The sequence below is a fragment of the Mauremys reevesii genome, linkage group 15, assembly GCF_016161935.1.
Source record: "Mauremys reevesii isolate NIE-2019 linkage group 15, ASM1616193v1, whole genome shotgun sequence".
NCBI classification, from domain to species: Eukaryota; Metazoa; Chordata; order Testudines; family Geoemydidae; genus Mauremys; species Mauremys reevesii.
The window spans coordinates 3,562,546-3,580,590 of NC_052637.1; the positions used below are offsets into that span (position 1 = coordinate 3,562,546).

The 18,045-nt window shown below is 43.6% G+C and overlaps 1 protein-coding gene across 1 annotated transcript in view; it reads right to left on the reverse strand.

Annotated features, from left to right (window-relative positions):
- Nucleotides 1-16,477, reverse strand: part of LOC120383901 (butyrophilin subfamily 1 member A1-like) — a 29,457-nt gene extending 12,980 nt beyond the window's left edge. The window contains exons 1-10 of the mRNA XM_039502221.1: nt 16,412-16,477; nt 15,479-15,595; nt 13,489-13,836; nt 11,495-11,776; nt 9,933-10,037; nt 9,216-9,236; nt 8,769-8,789; nt 6,612-6,632; nt 3,058-3,078; nt 2,589-2,609 (exon numbers count right to left, since the gene is read on the reverse strand). Coding sequence (XP_039358155.1) covers nt 2,589-2,609; nt 3,058-3,078; nt 6,612-6,632; nt 8,769-8,789; nt 9,216-9,236; nt 9,933-10,037; nt 11,495-11,776; nt 13,489-13,836; nt 15,479-15,578 — 940 coding nt within the window. The 5' untranslated portion in view covers nt 15,579-15,595; nt 16,412-16,477. The remainder of the gene's footprint in view (nt 1-2,588; nt 2,610-3,057; nt 3,079-6,611; nt 6,633-8,768; nt 8,790-9,215; nt 9,237-9,932; nt 10,038-11,494; nt 11,777-13,488; nt 13,837-15,478; nt 15,596-16,411) is intronic.
- Nucleotides 16,478-18,045: the final 1,568 nt, after the last annotated feature.

Here is an 18,045-nt window from a genome sequence, read left to right on the forward strand (position 1 = left end):
TGCGCTGAGGTGTCACCTTGATCATCCTGGGTCTGCTCTAGGGTATGCAAGGTTCCTCTTTTTGTCGGCCAGACCACAGGCCTCCTTTTCTTTTGTTTACAGGCACACTCAATGTGTCCCTTTTTGCCACAGTGTTGACACACCAGGTCCTTACACAAGCATTCCGATGCCTGGTGACCCGGCTTACCACAGCGGTAACATTCTTGACTCTGCACAGTTTTGTGGGTCAGTTCTTGTGACACTTTTTTCACCCTAGGGGATGCACCGATGTATTGCGCCTCCCTTGTAGCCAGTTCCATGGAGACAGCAATATCAACAACCTTCTGTACGGTAAGCTGAGCCTCTGTCAGTAGGCGCTTCCGTATAGCTTCACTGTACAGGCCACACACTAACCTGTCACGCAGGGCATCATTTAACATCTCACAGTGTTCTGCTAGCTTTTTTAAAATTGCTACAAATTGTACAACTGTTTCATCTTCCTTTTGGTCTCTTTTGTGGAACCTATATCTTTCAGCAATTACCAGTGGTTTTGGGGAGAAATGGGACCCCAGGATTTCCACAATGTCACTGTAAGATTTAGTCTCAGGCTTAACAGGGTGTAGTAAGCTGCGTAGCAGGGAGTAGGTTTTAGCCCCTACAACACTTAAGAATATTGGCACCTTCTTCGCTTCTGTAATGTCATTTGCAATAACAAAAAGCTCAAAACGCTCAGTATACACATGCCACTGCTCTATATTCTCATTAAAAGGTTCCAGTGGCCTGGTCAGAGTAGCCATGATTTTAGTTTCACTTTCACAGTCAGTGCAAACAAGCAGTATTTTTATTTGTTTGTTTTGTACCTTGACTTCTACTTCCTTCTGTTACTGGAGCAGCACCAGGATCCCATCCATCGTCGCCACTTGTTATATCCTTGGGGGCAGCCGGTTTAGGAAGAAATCACTTGAGGCCAGACAGCAGGCAGCTAACAAAACCACCATTTTATTTACAGACTCAGAGAACTCACCCAGCCGGCTGAAGCTGGCTGAGCTATCCCCTAATAATCTAACTCAGTTACCATAGGAACCAAAAACCATGACAACCAAATACACAACAATACTGTCTCCAGGGCAAGAACCTTACACCTTCCTGGGTCTGACCTCGGAGCATTCAGTATGCCCTTCTGCACTGTGCGCTTTCTGCTGCGAGTCTGCCCAGGTATGTCCTGGAGCAACCTGAGGTCCCTGCACCCCAACTCTGCAGTCAATCGTGACTCTCAGCCAGCCGGTAAAAAACAGAAGGTTTATTAGGCGACAGGATCACAGTCTAAAACAGAGCTTGTAGGTACAGAAAACGGGACCCCTCAGTCAGGTCCATCTTGGAGGGTGGGGAGCCTAGACCCAAGTTCTGGGCCTCTCCCCATTTCCCCAGCCAGCTCCAAACTGACATTCCCTCCTCTGGCCTTTGTGTCTCTTCTGGACAAGGAGGCCGCCTGATCTCTTTGTCCCCAACACCTTCAGCTGGCACCTTGCAGGGGAAACTGAGGCACCTACACAGTATTCAGAGAAAACATTAAGAACACTCCCACTTTGTCACAACAGGTGCAACAAAGTATAATACCATATATTGAAGCAGGCAAGTATAATACCATATATTGCTGCTTCTGACTTTCCACTTTTAATTGACCCTTGTAATCTTGTGGTGCTGACGCGTTGTACCTTCATTTTATATCGTCTTACAGGGCGGGAGTGGGGGGGGGGCACCACCATTTTGGGCACCACCAAAAATTATACAAACCTGCTGCCTATGAAGGGAGGAGCTGGAAATAGAGGTGGAGCTGGGCTGGGGGTGGCGAGGGATTGAGGGCAGAGTTGGGCTGGAGGCAGGGCAGGCGGGGGAGTGGAGCTGCAATTGGGGTGGGAGCTGGGCTGGGGGGAAAGTGGAGCTGTGTCTGGGGCAGAGCAGGGGGTGGAGTGGAGCTCTGCCTGGGGCAGGAGCTGGGCTAGTGGGTCGAGCATGTCATGGGCTGGGGCAGAGCAGGGAGTGGAGTGGAGATGCAGCTGTGGCCAGACCTGGGCTGGGGGTGGAGCAGGGGACCGAGCAAAGCTTGGGTGGGGTTGGAGCTGGAGTTGGGGCAGAGAGGGGCTGGGTGGCACTACCTCTCCATGCCCCATGGGGGCTGGCTAGGGCCCTGCCATGGACCCCATCCCCCAAACATTCCTTCGTGCACTCCTAGCAGGGCACACCCCACAGTTTTTTGGAACACTGGACAAGAGGATCCAGTCATTCTTTCTGGTCTTAAACTCTGTGATTCTATTATTATATTGCTTATCAATTCTTCAAATTAACTTTTAGTGTGAAATTCATCCAGTTTAGTCTTTCTCCCCAATTCACGAAGTTTCATTTAACCCCCCCCACACACACACACCATGAAAGGAATAATAACTATAATAAAAAGCATCAAGCAAACAAATGAAAAAGGTTCTCTATTGCAATAATTTTAAAAATTAAATTTAAAAGCGAACACCTCCACCACAATTAAACAAGCTCCCACATGAGGATTCAATCTGGTATTAAAATTTTCTTGTTGGAGGAAGGATAACGACACTTACCAATTTCTGTATCTCTTTTGCCTAAAAATTAAACAGAAATACACATATCGTTTGTAAGGAGTTTCCCTTCTCTTATGTTTCATTTCCTTTTGTCTTCAGTACAATTACAGCTGAGAGATTATTATTTCTATTCAACTTCCTCTTAAGGAGGTCACACTAGACAATCCAGTCATCCCTTCTGGTCTTAAACTCTGTGACTCTATTGCTATCAATTTTTCACATTAGCTTTTGCTGTGAAATGCATTCATTTAATCTTTCCCCATGTTTTATAAAGTTACATTACAAAACAAACCCCTATAAACTCTAACAAGAATTATAGTAATAATAAAAAGGAAGCAAACATAAAAAATTTCATATTGCAACAATTTTGAAAGGTACATTTGAAAACAAACAACCACCACAATTAAACTCCCACATGAGGATCCAAATTGGTTCAAAAATTTCTTAGAGGAAGGACAATGACACTTACTTATTTCTTTATCTCGTTTCTCTAAAAAATGTAAGAAATAAATAGATACTTTTGTTAGGCATTTACATTTTCTTGTTTTATTTCTTTTTATCATCAATATGACAGTAAAGGCTGAGAGAAATCAACCTCCTTTTCCGGACATCAGACAAGAGGATCAGTGGGCCCTTCTGGTCTTAAACTCTGCGACTCTATTGCTTATCAGTTTTTCAAATTAAATTTTGGTCTGTAATCTATCCAATTTAGTGCTTGCCCACATTTTATCATGTTACTGAACATAAGAACATAAGAATGGCCGTACCAGGTCAGACCGAAGGTCCATCCAGCCCAGTATCCTGTCTACCGACAATGGCCAATGCCAGGTGCCCCGGAGGGAGTGAACCTAACAGGCAATGATCAAGTGATCTCTCTCCTGTCATCCATCTCCATCCTCTGACAAACAGAGGTTAGGGCACCATCCCTTACCCATCCTGGCTAACAGCCATTTATGGACTTAACCACCATGAATTTATCTGGTTCTCTTTTAAATGCTGTTATAGTCCTAGCCTTCACAACCTCCTCAGGTAAGGAGTTCCACAAGTTGACTGTGCTCTGTGTGAAGAAGAACTTCCTTTTATTTCTTTTAAACCTGCTGCCCATTAATTTCATTTGGTGACCCCTAGTTCTTGTGTTATGGGAAGAAGTAAACAACTTTGCCTTAGCTACTTTCTCCACATCACTGATAATTTGATATACCTCTATCATATCCCCACCTTAGGTCTGGTCTACACTATGCGTTCAAACCGGTTTTAGGAGCGTTAAACCGATTTAACGCCACACCCGCCCACACTAAGAGGCCCTTTATATCGATATAAAGGGCTCTTTAAACCGGTTTCTGTACTCCTCCCCAACGAGAGGAGTAGCGCTAATATTGGTATTATCATATCGGATTAGGGTTAGTGTGGCTGCAAATCGACGGTATTGGCCTCCGGGTGGTATCCCACAGTGCACCACTGACCGCTCTGGACAGCAATCTGAACTCGGATGCAGTGGCCAGGTAGACAGGAAAAGCCCCGTGAACTTTTGAATATCATTTCCTGTTTGCCCAGCCTGGAACTCTGATCAGCACGGGTGGCGATGCAGTCTGAAATCAAAATCCAAAAAGAGCTCCAGCATGGACTGTATGGATGTGATCGCTGTATGGGCAGGCAAATCTGTTCTATCAGAGCTCCGTTACAGAAGACGAAATTCCAAAGCATTTTTTAAAAATCTCCAGACAGACGCCATAGCAGGGACTCAGCGCACTGCTGCGTGACAAGCGTAACGGAAAGCCAAAGAATCAAATGGACGCTCATGGAGGGAGAGGGGACTGAGGTGTCAAGCTATCCCACAGTTCCTGCAGTCTCCAAAAAGCATTTGCATTCTTGGCTGAGCTCCAAATGCCTGTAGGGTCAAACACATTGTCCGCAGTGGTTCATGGCATAGCTCGTCAATTTACACCCCCCCACCCCACCCCCAGAAGTAAAAGGGAAAAAAATCGTCTCTTGACTCTTTTAAATGTCACCCTATGTCTACTGAATGCTGCTGGTAGACGCGATGCTGTGGCATTCAATTGCAATATCCTCTTTCCCCCTCGCTGGTGGCAGATGGTGCAATATGACTGGTATCTGTCCTCATCATCAGCCCGTGAGTGCTCCTGGCTGGCCTCAGGTGAGGTTGGCTGGGGGCGCCTGGGAAAAACTCCTGATTATCCCCAGTAGATGGTACAGAACGGCTGGTAACCATCTTCATCGTAGCAATAGGGGGCTGAGTTCCATCAGCCCCCACCCTTCATGTGTAAAGAAAAGATTCTGTACTGCCTGGACTATCATAGCAGCGGGATGCTGGGCTCCTGTCCCCCACACTGCTTAATGTCCTGTCTGGACTATCATAGCAGCTGGAGGCTGCCTTCCCCTCATTTTATCTTACTAACAAGTCACTGTTTCTTATTCCTGCATTCTTTATTACTTCATCACACAAATGGGGGGACACTGCAACAGTACCCCAGGAAGGCTGGGGGAGGAGGAAATCAACAGGTGGGGCTGTTGCAGGGGCACCCCCTGTGAATGGCATGCAGCTCATCATTTCTGCGGGATCTGACACAGAGCGGCTGTGCTCTCTGGTTCTCTGATACACTGGTTCTCTAGTACACTTGCCCCATATTCTAGGCAGGACTGATTCTATTTTTAGATACCATAAAGGAGGAATTGACTCGGGGAGTCATTCCCATTTTTGTCTTTTGCGCCCCCGGCCAATCTCAGCCAGGGGCACCCATGATAGCAGCAGACGGTACAGAGTGACTGATAACCATCATCTCATCGCCAATTTACAATGGCAGACGGTGCAATATGACTGGTAACCATCTCTGCTATCTTGCAAAGGCAAATGAATGCTGCTGTGTAGCGCTGCTGAATCGCCTCTGTCAGTGGCATCCAGTACACATACGGTGACAGTGACAAACGGCAAAACAGGCTCCACAGTTGCCATGCTATGGCGTCTGCCAGGGCAATCCAGAGAAAAAGGGCGCGAAATGATTGACTGCCGTTGCTTTCCCAGAGGAAGGAGTGACTGACGACATTTACCCGGAACCACCCATGACAATGATTTTTCCCCATCAGGCACTGGGACCTCAACCCAGAATTACAAGGTTCAGGAGACACTGCGGGAACTATGGGATAGCTACGGAATAGCTACCCACAGTGCAACGCTCCAGAAATCGATGCTAGCCTCGGACCATGGACGCACTCCACCGAATTAATGTGCTTAGTGTGGCCGCATGCACTCGATTTTATACAATCTGTTTTACTAAACCGGTTTATGTAAAATCGGAATAATCCCGTAGTGTAGATGTACCCTTAGTCTCCTCTTTTTCAGGCTGAAGAGTCCTAGCCTCATTAATCTTTCCTCATATGGGACCCTCTCCAAACCCCTAATCATTTTACTTGCCTTTTTCTGAACCTTTTCTAGTGCCAGTATATCTTTTTTGAGATGAGGAGACCACATCTGTATGCAGTATTCAAGATGTGGGCATACCATCAATTTATATAAGGGCAAGAATATATTCTCTGTCTTATTCGCTATCCCCTTTTTAATGATTTCTAACATCCTGTTTGCTTTTTTGACCGCTTCTGCACACTGCGTGGACGTCTTCAGAGAACAATCCACAATGACTGCAAGATCTTTTTCCTGATTAGCTGTAGCTAAATTAGCCCCCATCATATTGTATGTATGATTGCGGTTATTTTTTCCAATGTGCATTACTTTACATTTATCCACATTAAAATTTCATTTGCCATTTTGTTGCTCAATCACTTAGTTTTGTGAGATCTTTTTGAAGTTCTTCACAGTCTACTTTGGTCTTAAGTACTGTAACCTCCCCCAACCAAAAAGAAACAATAATTAAAAAACCAAACATGCAAACAAACAAAATCAGGCTAAATGTTGCAGTAGAAGACGTGTAAAAGTTAAATTGAAGAGTGAACAATTCCACAACAATTAAACAAACTCCCACATGTCAGAAGAAGGATAATGACACTTACCAACTTCTATATCTCGTTTGCCTAAAAATTAAACAGAAAGACCCATATTGTATGTTAGGAGTTTCCCTTTTCTTTTGTTTTATTTCTCATTATCATCAATATGATAATTAAGGTTTAGAAACTATTTCTGTTCATTTTCCTCTTAAGGAGGTCAGATGAGATGATCTGGTCGTCCCTTCTGGTCTTAAACTCTGTGATTCTATTAGACTCATAGAATCATTAGACTGAAAGTCCAATCCTCCGCACTTGTGGCAGGACTAAGTATTAGCTATTCTAGACTACCCTGACAGGTGTTTGTCTAACCTGCTCTTAAAAAACTCCAGTGAAGGAGATTCTACATCCTCCTTTATTCCATTTATTCCCTACTCTGCCTGTTACGAAGTTTTTCCTAATGTCCAGCCTAAACTTCCCTCACTGCAATTTAAGCCCCTTGCTTCTTGTCCTGTCCTGTCCTCAGAGGTTAATGAGAACAATTTACCTCCCACCTTCTTGTAACAATTTTTCATATACTTGAAAACTGGTATCATGTCCCCCCTCAGTCCTCTCTTCTCCAGACTAAACAAACCCACCTTCCTGCCCCCTGATTAAAAGAGGGCCAGAACTGAAAAACTTGCCACTGGGAGGGGGCACTAAGTGTGTTAATCACTAGGCCACCTAACCCACCAATGACTCTATTACACTCCTACAGGAGGATGCAATTGTGTACAAACATTTTCTTCTGAGGGAAGAAAAAGATACATCAATTTCTAGATCTCATTTCACTAAAACATAAATAGAAATAGATATCAAAATTGTTATGAGCTTTCCTTCCCTTATATGTTATTTCTCTTTATCATCGAAAAAGTTAAGGCTGGGTGATTATTTTTATTCAACTTCCTTTTTTCTATTGCTTCCCCACAAACACCCCCTCCAATAACATTTTGGAGTGAAGTTTATCTAGTTTAGACTTAATCTAGTTTTATAAACTTTGGGGTAACACACCCTGTCCTGGGGCCCAGCCCCTTCCCATTCAGGAAGAGACAAAAACTCCTCTGGGCTCAAGTGACCTCATTCCTACAGGGCCTGCTCCACTTGGAAGAAATGATCTTCAAAGGGAGAGGTTGTCACAGGAGGGGGCAGCGACCAGGAGGGAGGCTGCTGGAACTCAGGGGAGCTGAGTCTTGCAACAGAGCCACTCAGAGGAAGACAACTTACCTAGGCTATTCCGTGGGGCCGGGGAGGGGAAGCTACGACCTTTGTTGGAAAAATTCCAGGCCCTAGTGGGCTGCCCTGTCCTCCCCTGCTAATCCCCTGGGATGCCCTGAGCCCCGCGGAGGCCCCGAAAGCCGGATCCTGGGGCAGCTGCCCCTTTTGCTCCCCTCCCCATCAGCTGATGGGGGGAAAAAAGTCAGCCATGTGTGGTCCGGTCCAACAGCCGGCTCTTACCAGAGCAACGCACTGGCCTGCGTTGGCCCACTTTCACCTCTGTCTCCATTGATATCCCCTCTCCCCTGCTAATCCCCACGGGGGCCCCCAAAGCTGGAGCCCAGGGCAGCTGCCCCTTTGCTCCCCCACCCCCCACCCTGTCAGCTGATGGGGGCGGGGGAACAAAAAGTCAGCTGTGTGTGGGCCGGGCCGGCGGATGGCTCTTACCAGAGCGCCGCACTGGTCCTCACCAGCCTACTTTCACCTCTGTCTCCATTGATATGGGGACTAAGGCCCAGACAGCTAAGCAACACCCATACTTAGGTCGCTTAGCCTGCCCAGACAGCAAACAGTCCTTTCCCCTCCACTGGGTAACAATGCCGCATATACCAGAAACTGAGGTACACACGGGTTTCATAAAAATATTGCAGAAAATTCCCACTTCATCACCCCTTCCTGAACAAGCCAGATCTCTATAGTTTTTTGAAAGACTCTGAGGCTGAGGGATCATCTGCGCTGAAAACTTACATCCCTCAGACATGTAGCTATGTCGACCCAAACCCCTATTTGGAAGGACTTTTAAGGGGAATGGGTCTCTGGAAATATCCAAGCAAGCCCTAAAATGGTCCAACCTATTACACACACATCAGCCCAGCGAAGTAAAAATAAATCAGAGAAAACAACCAATCGATACACAGTTGTGTGACTGTGGTCAAAACCTGTAATTGTGGGAAAAGGGAAATTGAAACTTACCAACTTCTTCAGTAAGTTTCCCTTAAAAATACAGAAATAAATATAAATTATTTTCCTTTCATGCTTTATGAAACAGAGTTAAAAGACAACATCCTATCGGTACAAAATTCATTACGAGCATGGAGGGACAAGCCCAATTTATTTGGAAATTGGGCAGATATTTTTTAGGGATGAAATGAACCCGGAGCATGGACAGCTGTGTCTGAGATATGTGACAGCAAAAAAGAGCCTGAGTACAAATATGAGAACCTTCTCTCAAGTGGAACCAGAGACAGACAGTGATAACTGCCTGAGAACTGGGAAGAGAGGGAAATGAAGGACTGCTCTGATCCAATTATCTGGTTCAGTTCTATTGTCTGAGACTCTCCTCCCTTCTATCTCTCCAAGAAGCCCATAGACAATTGTGTCAAAAATTGTATTTGTGGAAAAAGGGAAACTGAAACTTACCAACGTCTTCAGTAAGTTTCCCTGAAAAGTACAGAAATAAATATAAATTATTCTCATCGCCTTGCTTGAGGAAACAGAGTTAAAAGGCTACATCCTACCAGTACAAAATTCATTAGGAACATGGAGGAAAAAGTCCAATTTATTTGGAAATTGGGCTGGTGTTCTTTATGGATGAAGTTCAGAAGGGCATGGACAGCTGTGTCTGATGTGACCGTGGGTATGTTTGTTTGTTTTTTCTAACTGAGGAACAAAAAAGTTTATTTACTGATTTACTACAGCGGCATGTCTATACAGCCTATCACTGTAATGTCAAGGTGCATTACACTTTATTAGCAATGAAAAAAAAAAGAGAGAGAGAGATGAGGTCAAATAGGAGAGGCTAGGCTTTGCAGAACTTTCTATCAAGTGGGACCAGAGACAGAAAGCAATACCTGCCTGAGAACTGGGAAGAGAGGGAGATGGAGGACCAAGCAGCACAGAGATGTATCTGCTATGATCGGATTCAGTTCTATTGTCTGAGACTCTCCTCCTTTCTATTCTCTCCCTCACACCTCTGCCCCCACCCTCTATCAGTAAATTCACATGCATTCTTCTTCTTTATTTAGGACCAGATCAGCAGATCACACATTCTTTTCGTGTTAAATCCCTAAATTGCCCTTATTTATTTATTAGAAAAAAAACCTTTATTTACAGTATATTTCTCCCTCTGATATTTACCTTTCATTTTAAACAGATAAACAGTGAGGCCAATGAAACCAAACAAAACCACCAGGATCACACTCAGAGCCACCATCCAGGGATTCACCCTTGGGAAAAAGGAATCTGAAAAACAAAACACCCAGGGCTTGCCTTAGTATGGAAGTAGTGACTAAAAATTTTTTTTCATACAAATACACAAATAGTGCCCAGCAGGATTAGTGTGAGCTAAGAGTGAAAGAACGGCCATGTCTACGCTACACAAAACACCAGAAACTGTTTTTAAATACGGCTCCAATTAACACAGCTTTACCATTGATTTATCCTTGAAAACACAGCCCTGATTTGTTTCATTGCTATTCAGAGGGCCACAGAAATCAGAGGCAAATTCTCTGCTCGTAAAACCCCATTGACTCTAATAGAGTTATACCAGAAAAGAATTTGGCCCTTAGCAGTAAGTAATATTCAGAAACTGCCAGATTAATTAGCATATTTTTGAAAAATCCACAGTTACCCCCTAATATTGGGAAAAAAACATAATCACAATTTGTCCAAACACTTGTGCAGCAAATTAACTAATTTCCATTTGCTCTTCTTGTGTTCACAATGATTCAGTCATCTAAACAGGATGGGATGCCTAATGTCTTTTCCACACATGGCTTGTGCTCTGTTTTAGTGAACATGGGGCAACCTTCTTACGGGATCATTCTTAAATTGGTTCAAGAGTTGACAGTGTAGGAGGGTTGCATCAATTTAAATAAACTGATGCACAATACCTTAAATCATAAGTCAGCTTCATAGTGCTCTATCTCCATTTAGCTGAAGTCGATAAGGAATTGATTGAAGTTAAATCTATTTAGGGCACTCTGAAACTGATACAAGAAGTGTTCACACAAGCAGGTGTCATCCATTAACTAATCAGTACATCTTCGGTGTGTAGAGAAGGGGTAAAATGAGTCCTTTTGTGGATCCGGATCAAAGTAAATTAAGGAATGCAAGTCCCATTGAATGTCAGTAAAAACAACATCACATGACTTAGATGACATTTCACAAAGGTAATGAAGTTGGTGAAGTGAACAGATCACTAGAGCCCTGTGTGGATACAGAATTGGTATCCGCATCCAATCTGCAATCCCCCAAAATGAGGCTATCTGTGAATATAAAGCAGATATCTGTGGGTTTACAGGGCCCTACAGATCACAATCAAGCCAGAGTACAAGATTTACCACATTCAAAAAAATCATTAAGGTGAATTTAAGGTTACAGGAGCCTAGTACATCAGTGGATTGAGTGAAAGTTCCTTCTCAAAAAGGTTGGAAAGTGTGTGTGCGTGTGCATGCATGCGCAAGCACACTAGAATATCAGAAAAGTCAAACTTAAAATTAAATTTACATGAAATTCAAAATGTTGATAGTCTGAATACTCACAATTAAGGGAATCAAATTGCTTAAAATGTAACCCTGTAAAGACACTATCTTCTATGTTTGAAATATCCACCACAGATGTTTCAGTTCTTTTCTTCCTATGTTTTGTTTCGTTTCTAGTGGTGGTGAGTTCAGTGTGGGATTTGGATGGTAACTGACCTGCTATATAAACTGCTGATTCCTTTTCTTGATTGAGAACGGTGTTCCTGATGCAACAGGACAAGTTTTGGTTTGAATGTTCTATTACAATGAGAGCAGTTTCTGTTTCAAATAGGCCGTTATCTCTTTGGGATGTTGTTTGAGAGAGTGATGGTAAATGTCGCCCACTGCGATCTTTCCACAGCACTTCAGGCTCTGGGTACCAACCAGCTGATTGACAAACCACCCGAATCCCTCCATCTTGGTGACCCTCCACAGAGATAAGAGGAGCAGAGCCCAGACCTAAGGGGAAATACATAAAGGTGTCAATTCCATATGTTAATAAAGCAGAAGGGACAGTTTGTGGATCCCTTACTCACACTAGAAAGCACTAATCCATGCGGGTAGTCAGTAGAAGGGATAAATGAATACTAGAATGTCTGAAATCCCAATAGTGGTGGACACACAAAAATTTGAACAAATATTTAAAATAGTTTCACTGAGTCAGTGGGAGATATTGTCATTTCAACACAGGAGCAACTGAGTGCTGACACCTTTGGAGATATTACAACGTAGATATCTGAATAGGATCTGAACTTTAGAAAATCTGGTCATTAGTGCATTGGATAGATCTAGTTATTTAAACAAAAAAATCTTATTGGTTCATGGTGAAAGTGTTAAAGCAGCAGGGGAAAAATGCTCAGTCTTGTCTAAGAGTGATAAATGCATAATTTTCCCTCCCCACTAGGACACTCTGCACTCCATATCCACCATAGTAATATGATTTGGCATGATTATGATATAATTATGTTGCATCTTGTACAAGATGGGTCAAGTAAGGTGTCAATGGAAAAGTTATGATTGGCTGAATGATTATCCTATTTGTATGCATGTATCATTTTTGTATCTGGAGTTATGAATATTGACTATGCATCTGTATTTCAAATGTGCTTGTTCTGGATAACGCCCACAACTAGCCTTTCAGATACAACAGTGAAGAAGCTAGACAATGCTAATGGCCCATGAGCAAAAACAATGGGCCATGGAAAAGTCTTGTTCTCACTGGGGGACACTTCAGACAGCCTATGGATAACGGCTGCCATGACTCATCAAGCCTGCAGGAGCATGTGACTAGACCCATGATACTGAACTCCAGTTTGGTACCTGTATTTTTCCACAAACTGGGCTGGGAACTTGGCTTGGAACAAAGGGGTCAGCTCAATTAATAAAAGTTTTTGTGTATATTCCTCTCCACATCGAGGGAGGGGCGAAGTGGGTAATTGTAATAATCTTTACTGGTCAGGCTTTTCACCAGGGCAGGATGGTACAGATCCAGGGTCCCAGGTTGGGGAGGTGGGGGGTGTTTTGGCTGAAGCTTCGCTATTGTTGGTTCATGAGTGCCTGGCCAGATGCATTCATGCACAAAGATGGGTGTGGTCCCTGCCTGTGGATGTTGATGTGAGTGCAAGTGTGGAGGGTTTTGCAGCTTGTCACAACATCACGGTGCAAGAGGGAACCCAGACTGGTGAGACAGGGGGCTCAGCTTTACCCCAGTTCCAAATGGTACCCCAGGGGAACCCATCACACCCACCACCACCATCACCATTATACAGTCTTAGCAAATAAGAATACTGTATTTGATTTTAACTACACCTGTGAGGAACAACCAACAGTGAACCAATAAGACGGTCATAAAAGTCTGTCAGTCCCATCTTAGCCACACATCCTAGAAATGACTGCAGAGCAACTGGAAGGCCATGTGTGTCCAGAAGTCTTTCCCCTCTTTGGGGTCAGTCAAGATTGGGTGAAAAAGTGCCTTGGCCATCCTGAAAATGTTTTTAATAACATGTTGGGAAAGTTTCCAGCATATTTTCCTGGTATGAAAGTGGCTGTTTGCTGAAAGTTAGATACACTGTGTTATTGTGAAATATTTCACAAGCAGGGAGTCAAACTTGTAATAGGAAAGAATAAAGTCTGCAGACCACACACAGCTAAAACTGATAGGAGCTACTGACCTGCTACCCGCAGTTCCAATACAGTTTCTCCATAAAAATTATCATTTCGAACAAAACAGAGATATCGTCCTTCATCAGCACGTCTGATATTGAGAATCCTCAGGGGAACAATCCCATCTGTGAGTCCGGCTTTCAAAAGCTCTGTCCTTCCCCAATAGTCTGGCATCTGCCGCTCATACTGATCCTTCCCATCACGATACAGGTGCACAAAGGATTCAAACTCAGATCGGAACCATCTCACCTCCATGTTTGCAGCGCTCATGCTGGGGGACAGGTGACAGGGTAACACAGTTTCCTGACCCAGGATGGCAGTGACAGGGTCAGAGGGTCCAATCACTGTGAACTTTGCTGGAAAAATGCACCATGAATGTAACAACAACAAAAAGCAGGTCAGAGGAAAATGGCAATTTGATATGAAGGACACAGCCAAGAGGTTCCATTTCAGACAAACTTTCCAAACTTCAGCCAGGGACAGACACTGGCATGGTACATTTCAGCCTGAATGTTTAAGAGAAAGCAGCGCTCATGGGCAGTGGGACTGGGGCTCTGTTATGAGAACACTCAGCCTCAGTATATGGCACAGGCACACAGCACTGAGATGGGGGTGGAGCTGATAACAGACAAGTTTAGCGCATGGCCCAGGCACAGAGCGCTGGACACAGTGGGGAGCTGAGAACTGGTAGGCTCAGTGCCTGGCAGAGGCACACAGTGCTGACATGGGGTGGGAAGCTGAAGACAGGTGTATTCAGTCCATGTCACAGTCACACATCAGAGAAACTGAGGCAGAGAAATGGTAATGGACATTTTTGGTGTGTAGCTGAGACAAGCTTATTGTTTAACAGCCCATTTTCCTGAGTGTTCTCAAATTGACACACTTACTGATGTTGCCATGACATTTTCTGGGCCTCAGCAGGAATAAGGGTAGGGTTGATGGGCCATATTTGCTGTTCTTTCACCAAGGTGCTCCTGAGACATGTCCACATGGCTAGAGCTAATTTTTGGACAATTACGGTTCAATGCTTCACATGCTCAAGAGACCAAATAACCAAACTTAGTGAACATTATTGTCTAAGACAAAACGGGAGACATAAAGGAGATATATAAATCCTCCTCCCAGGAAGCAATTCTTGTCTTGCAGCATACTCACCGTACACAGAAGGTGTGCTAGAAAAATACACCCCAAACCCACTTATACCACGACTGTTTACAAGTGAAAAAGCACTTTAATCATCATGTAAGATCCAACCCACCAGTTTCTTAACCCATTTTTGGATACTACATTCCAAACCTGATGGGTGTTGAGGTACATCCCAACCAGTGCTAGGACACACCTTTCATGGCTTTGATAGGCTTCCTATTTTCTATTGTGAACGCTAACTTCAGATTTGTAAAGAGTTGTGGGATATTAGATATCGGTGAACAGAACTGTGGGAAAAGCATTATACATTCAGTTAACTTAATTTCCCAATTCTCTCTCTCTCTCACGTATATTATAGAACTGCAGTGCACATAATGCCTAATAATATGGTGTATATTACACCTAACATATATGCATTGGCTAACAGGCCCAATTAAAAAAGTCACATGACATCAATATATTCTGGTTCATCTTATGTTTTTGTGCACATTAGTCTCAAACTAGGGCTCTGATCTTTTTTACACCGGAAACCCACTAAGTTATTTTATTTTATTTATTATTGTGATTATTAAACACTTCAGTAAGTGTCCATCCAATGCTTTGGGCATCTTTGACAATCTTTTAAAAATACTTGTGTGAAGACACAGACCTGGGCACTATCCCAGGAGGAAATAAAATATCCCAGCAGCATCAACACAATCAGAGCAAAGATTGAATAATGATGGTGCTGATCATGCTGTTTGATTAAATTCACACACTGTGAGTAGTTCCATTGACTTTGAGTGCAGCATGTTGTTAAGATACTTCAGGGGCCTAAATAAATCCTTTAAGGAACACAGGGAAGATTCCTACCTGATTCCATCCTGTGAACATAACAAGTAAAGAAGAAAATAATAAACCCAGGGAGAGGGAAGCAGGCTCTGGAGCTGTGGCAGAATGAGAGAACCTTCATCTTCACTGTAACTTGATCTAGAAAACAGGAAGGAGGGGAAAAAATGATCATAGTGAGTACAATACTGATAAACATTAAATCATTAAAGTCAAACATTAAAGAGGGCACAGTAAATAAATACATTGTTACGTGAACTCTTTCATATTATGAAGTTAGAACAGACATTCAATTACAGTTGAAAATCTGATTTCTTTACAAGTCTGATTTTTCCCCATCCCTACAAAATCCATGTTAAAAAAAAAAAGTCAGATCGGTGTAAAAGTTGCTAGAAATTCTACCAATGGAGAAAAAAGATTTAAGGAATTAGAAAGCGTGCGTGTCAAAAAGAGAGATTCTCATTTGTATTTTTTTTACCCATTTCTTTTCTTTTGACATATCAGAGGCAAAATGATTCAGTCCTATAAACAAAGTTATAAGTAACATGGAACACAGAGGAAGATGCTTCATAAAATTAGATTTGCAAGAGCTTGTAACTTACTTTACAAAACAGAAATATACAGTAAATTAATTCATAGCAAATCTCCCTTTCAAGGCATTGAGAGCAAGATCAGGTCCAGTTTTCTTGAAAAAAACATCAGAGCAAAGAAATAGATTCTTAAATCAAATAACCGGAATAGTCTGGAGTTACATTACACTGAAAGGAGAGGGGAAAATAGCTCACGTATCATTCTGAATATATTGTTCAAATGCAAAGTTTGTATGTAGAGTCAGACACATCTATCCTGAGATTATTAGATCATTTTGCAGTTAATAATTCACGCAGGGAATAAATGTCTACTAGGAGATATCAAAGAACAAGGGAGATGGCATTCAGGTGACAGAAGCTCACCTACCTGATACATCCTGGAAATAAGCTTTGGAACAGTTTTGAGCTCTCTCTGGTGTTCCAAGGTTTTCTAAAAGCCTGGTCCATTCTCCTCTAGTTAGTTTACATTGTCAGTGACTATTTCAGTGATGAGACTGAAAAAATAATTCTTACTAAGGTATTACAGAGACAATGAGTTGAATCCTGGTCTTTCCTTCCGTATGTAACCCTTCTGCCCCTCTAAGTTGGCAGCAACAAGGGCCGGGTTCAGTATCCAGGGGTTCCGTTTCAATAACACAATTCAAAACCGGCTCGAGCCCCCACCCAGTGACCTGGGACAATTACCTACCACCCGCCCGGGCGCCTCTAGGAGGCAATACTTCCCCACTCACAAGCACAGAGTCTGAGTGTAGCAAAATCCTTTTAATAAAGGAGGGAAACAATGCGGCATCACGTTGGAGAGACACCAAAAACAGGACTATACACAAACCATAAGCAAAAACCCACCTCCAAGTACATTTGGCACTGTCCTTAGGGTCTTAAGTCCAACCACCCCAAAGTCCAACAACCCAAAAGTCTCTGTCTCTGGTCAGTGCCACCCCAGAGTTCAAAAGTTTATCTGCAGTTTTACCTCCCCCCAGCCTGGGTGGAAATGGGGGAGGGGCGCACACAGGGTGTTAAGGGACACCTTACGTGGGCCAGGACTGACTGCCCCACTTCTCCGTGGAGTTCTGCTGCAGCCTTCACCACAACTGGCTCCACTCCACCAGCTGTGCCGCTCCTCCAGCCGACCCGTGAACCGCATCAGCCATCACCGCAAACCGCTCCACACTGCTCACTGTTCCATGGGCTGCTCCAATGTGCTGCAGACTGCTCTGCTCTGCCAGCTGCTTGGCAATAGATCTTCAGGCTCTCCCACTAGTTAACATAGCACTCAGTGATTTCAGCTCTTAGTGATTTCAACTTGTAGTAGGGGAGCCCCAGTGCCACATTGGCCCAACGTGAATTCAGGTCAGCAGCCTCTAGATGGACTCCTAAAGGATTCAAAATTAGCTCTGCTCTTTAACAGTGGAGAGAGGAGGATGTGCAATTAGTGTTCCAGGCCCTCAAAAGGGGCCCATACCATCAAGTACACACACCAGTCCCCAACCTCTCTCAATTCACTGGGTTTTGGAACCCATGTCCCTTGTCTAGCAAGTGCTATTTAGTTGATAATGAAACCCTTTATCATAAGACAGTTTTGTAGTTCCTCATTTACTTAATCAGGGTGCCAACATTTTATTTCTCCTGCCCCAATAACAAAGAAATTGGGGATCCCACAGCTGTGAAAATAACCCTCCCAGGCTCCTGTGTGCTGGGGTGGGATGCCAATGCAAATAACTGAAATTATTTCCACACTCCGCACAATTTACCATCAGATGTCAGGGTAGAGCTCATCCTGACTCTGCTTACACGTATTTCTGCCAAAATGGTGTTTATTTTTTATTGGAAACTGAAGTGTCTCTCTCGATGTCTTCCAAAAGCAAAAGTAGAAAAGGAACTGGAAAGCTAAGGTGATTTCAGTCCCTATCACACTCTTGTTCCGGTTTAGAGATAAGGATCCTCTCCCAAAGAAGTCCTCCTAGGGTGCCAGTGTTGGTGGCAGCAGAGTCAAATATCCAA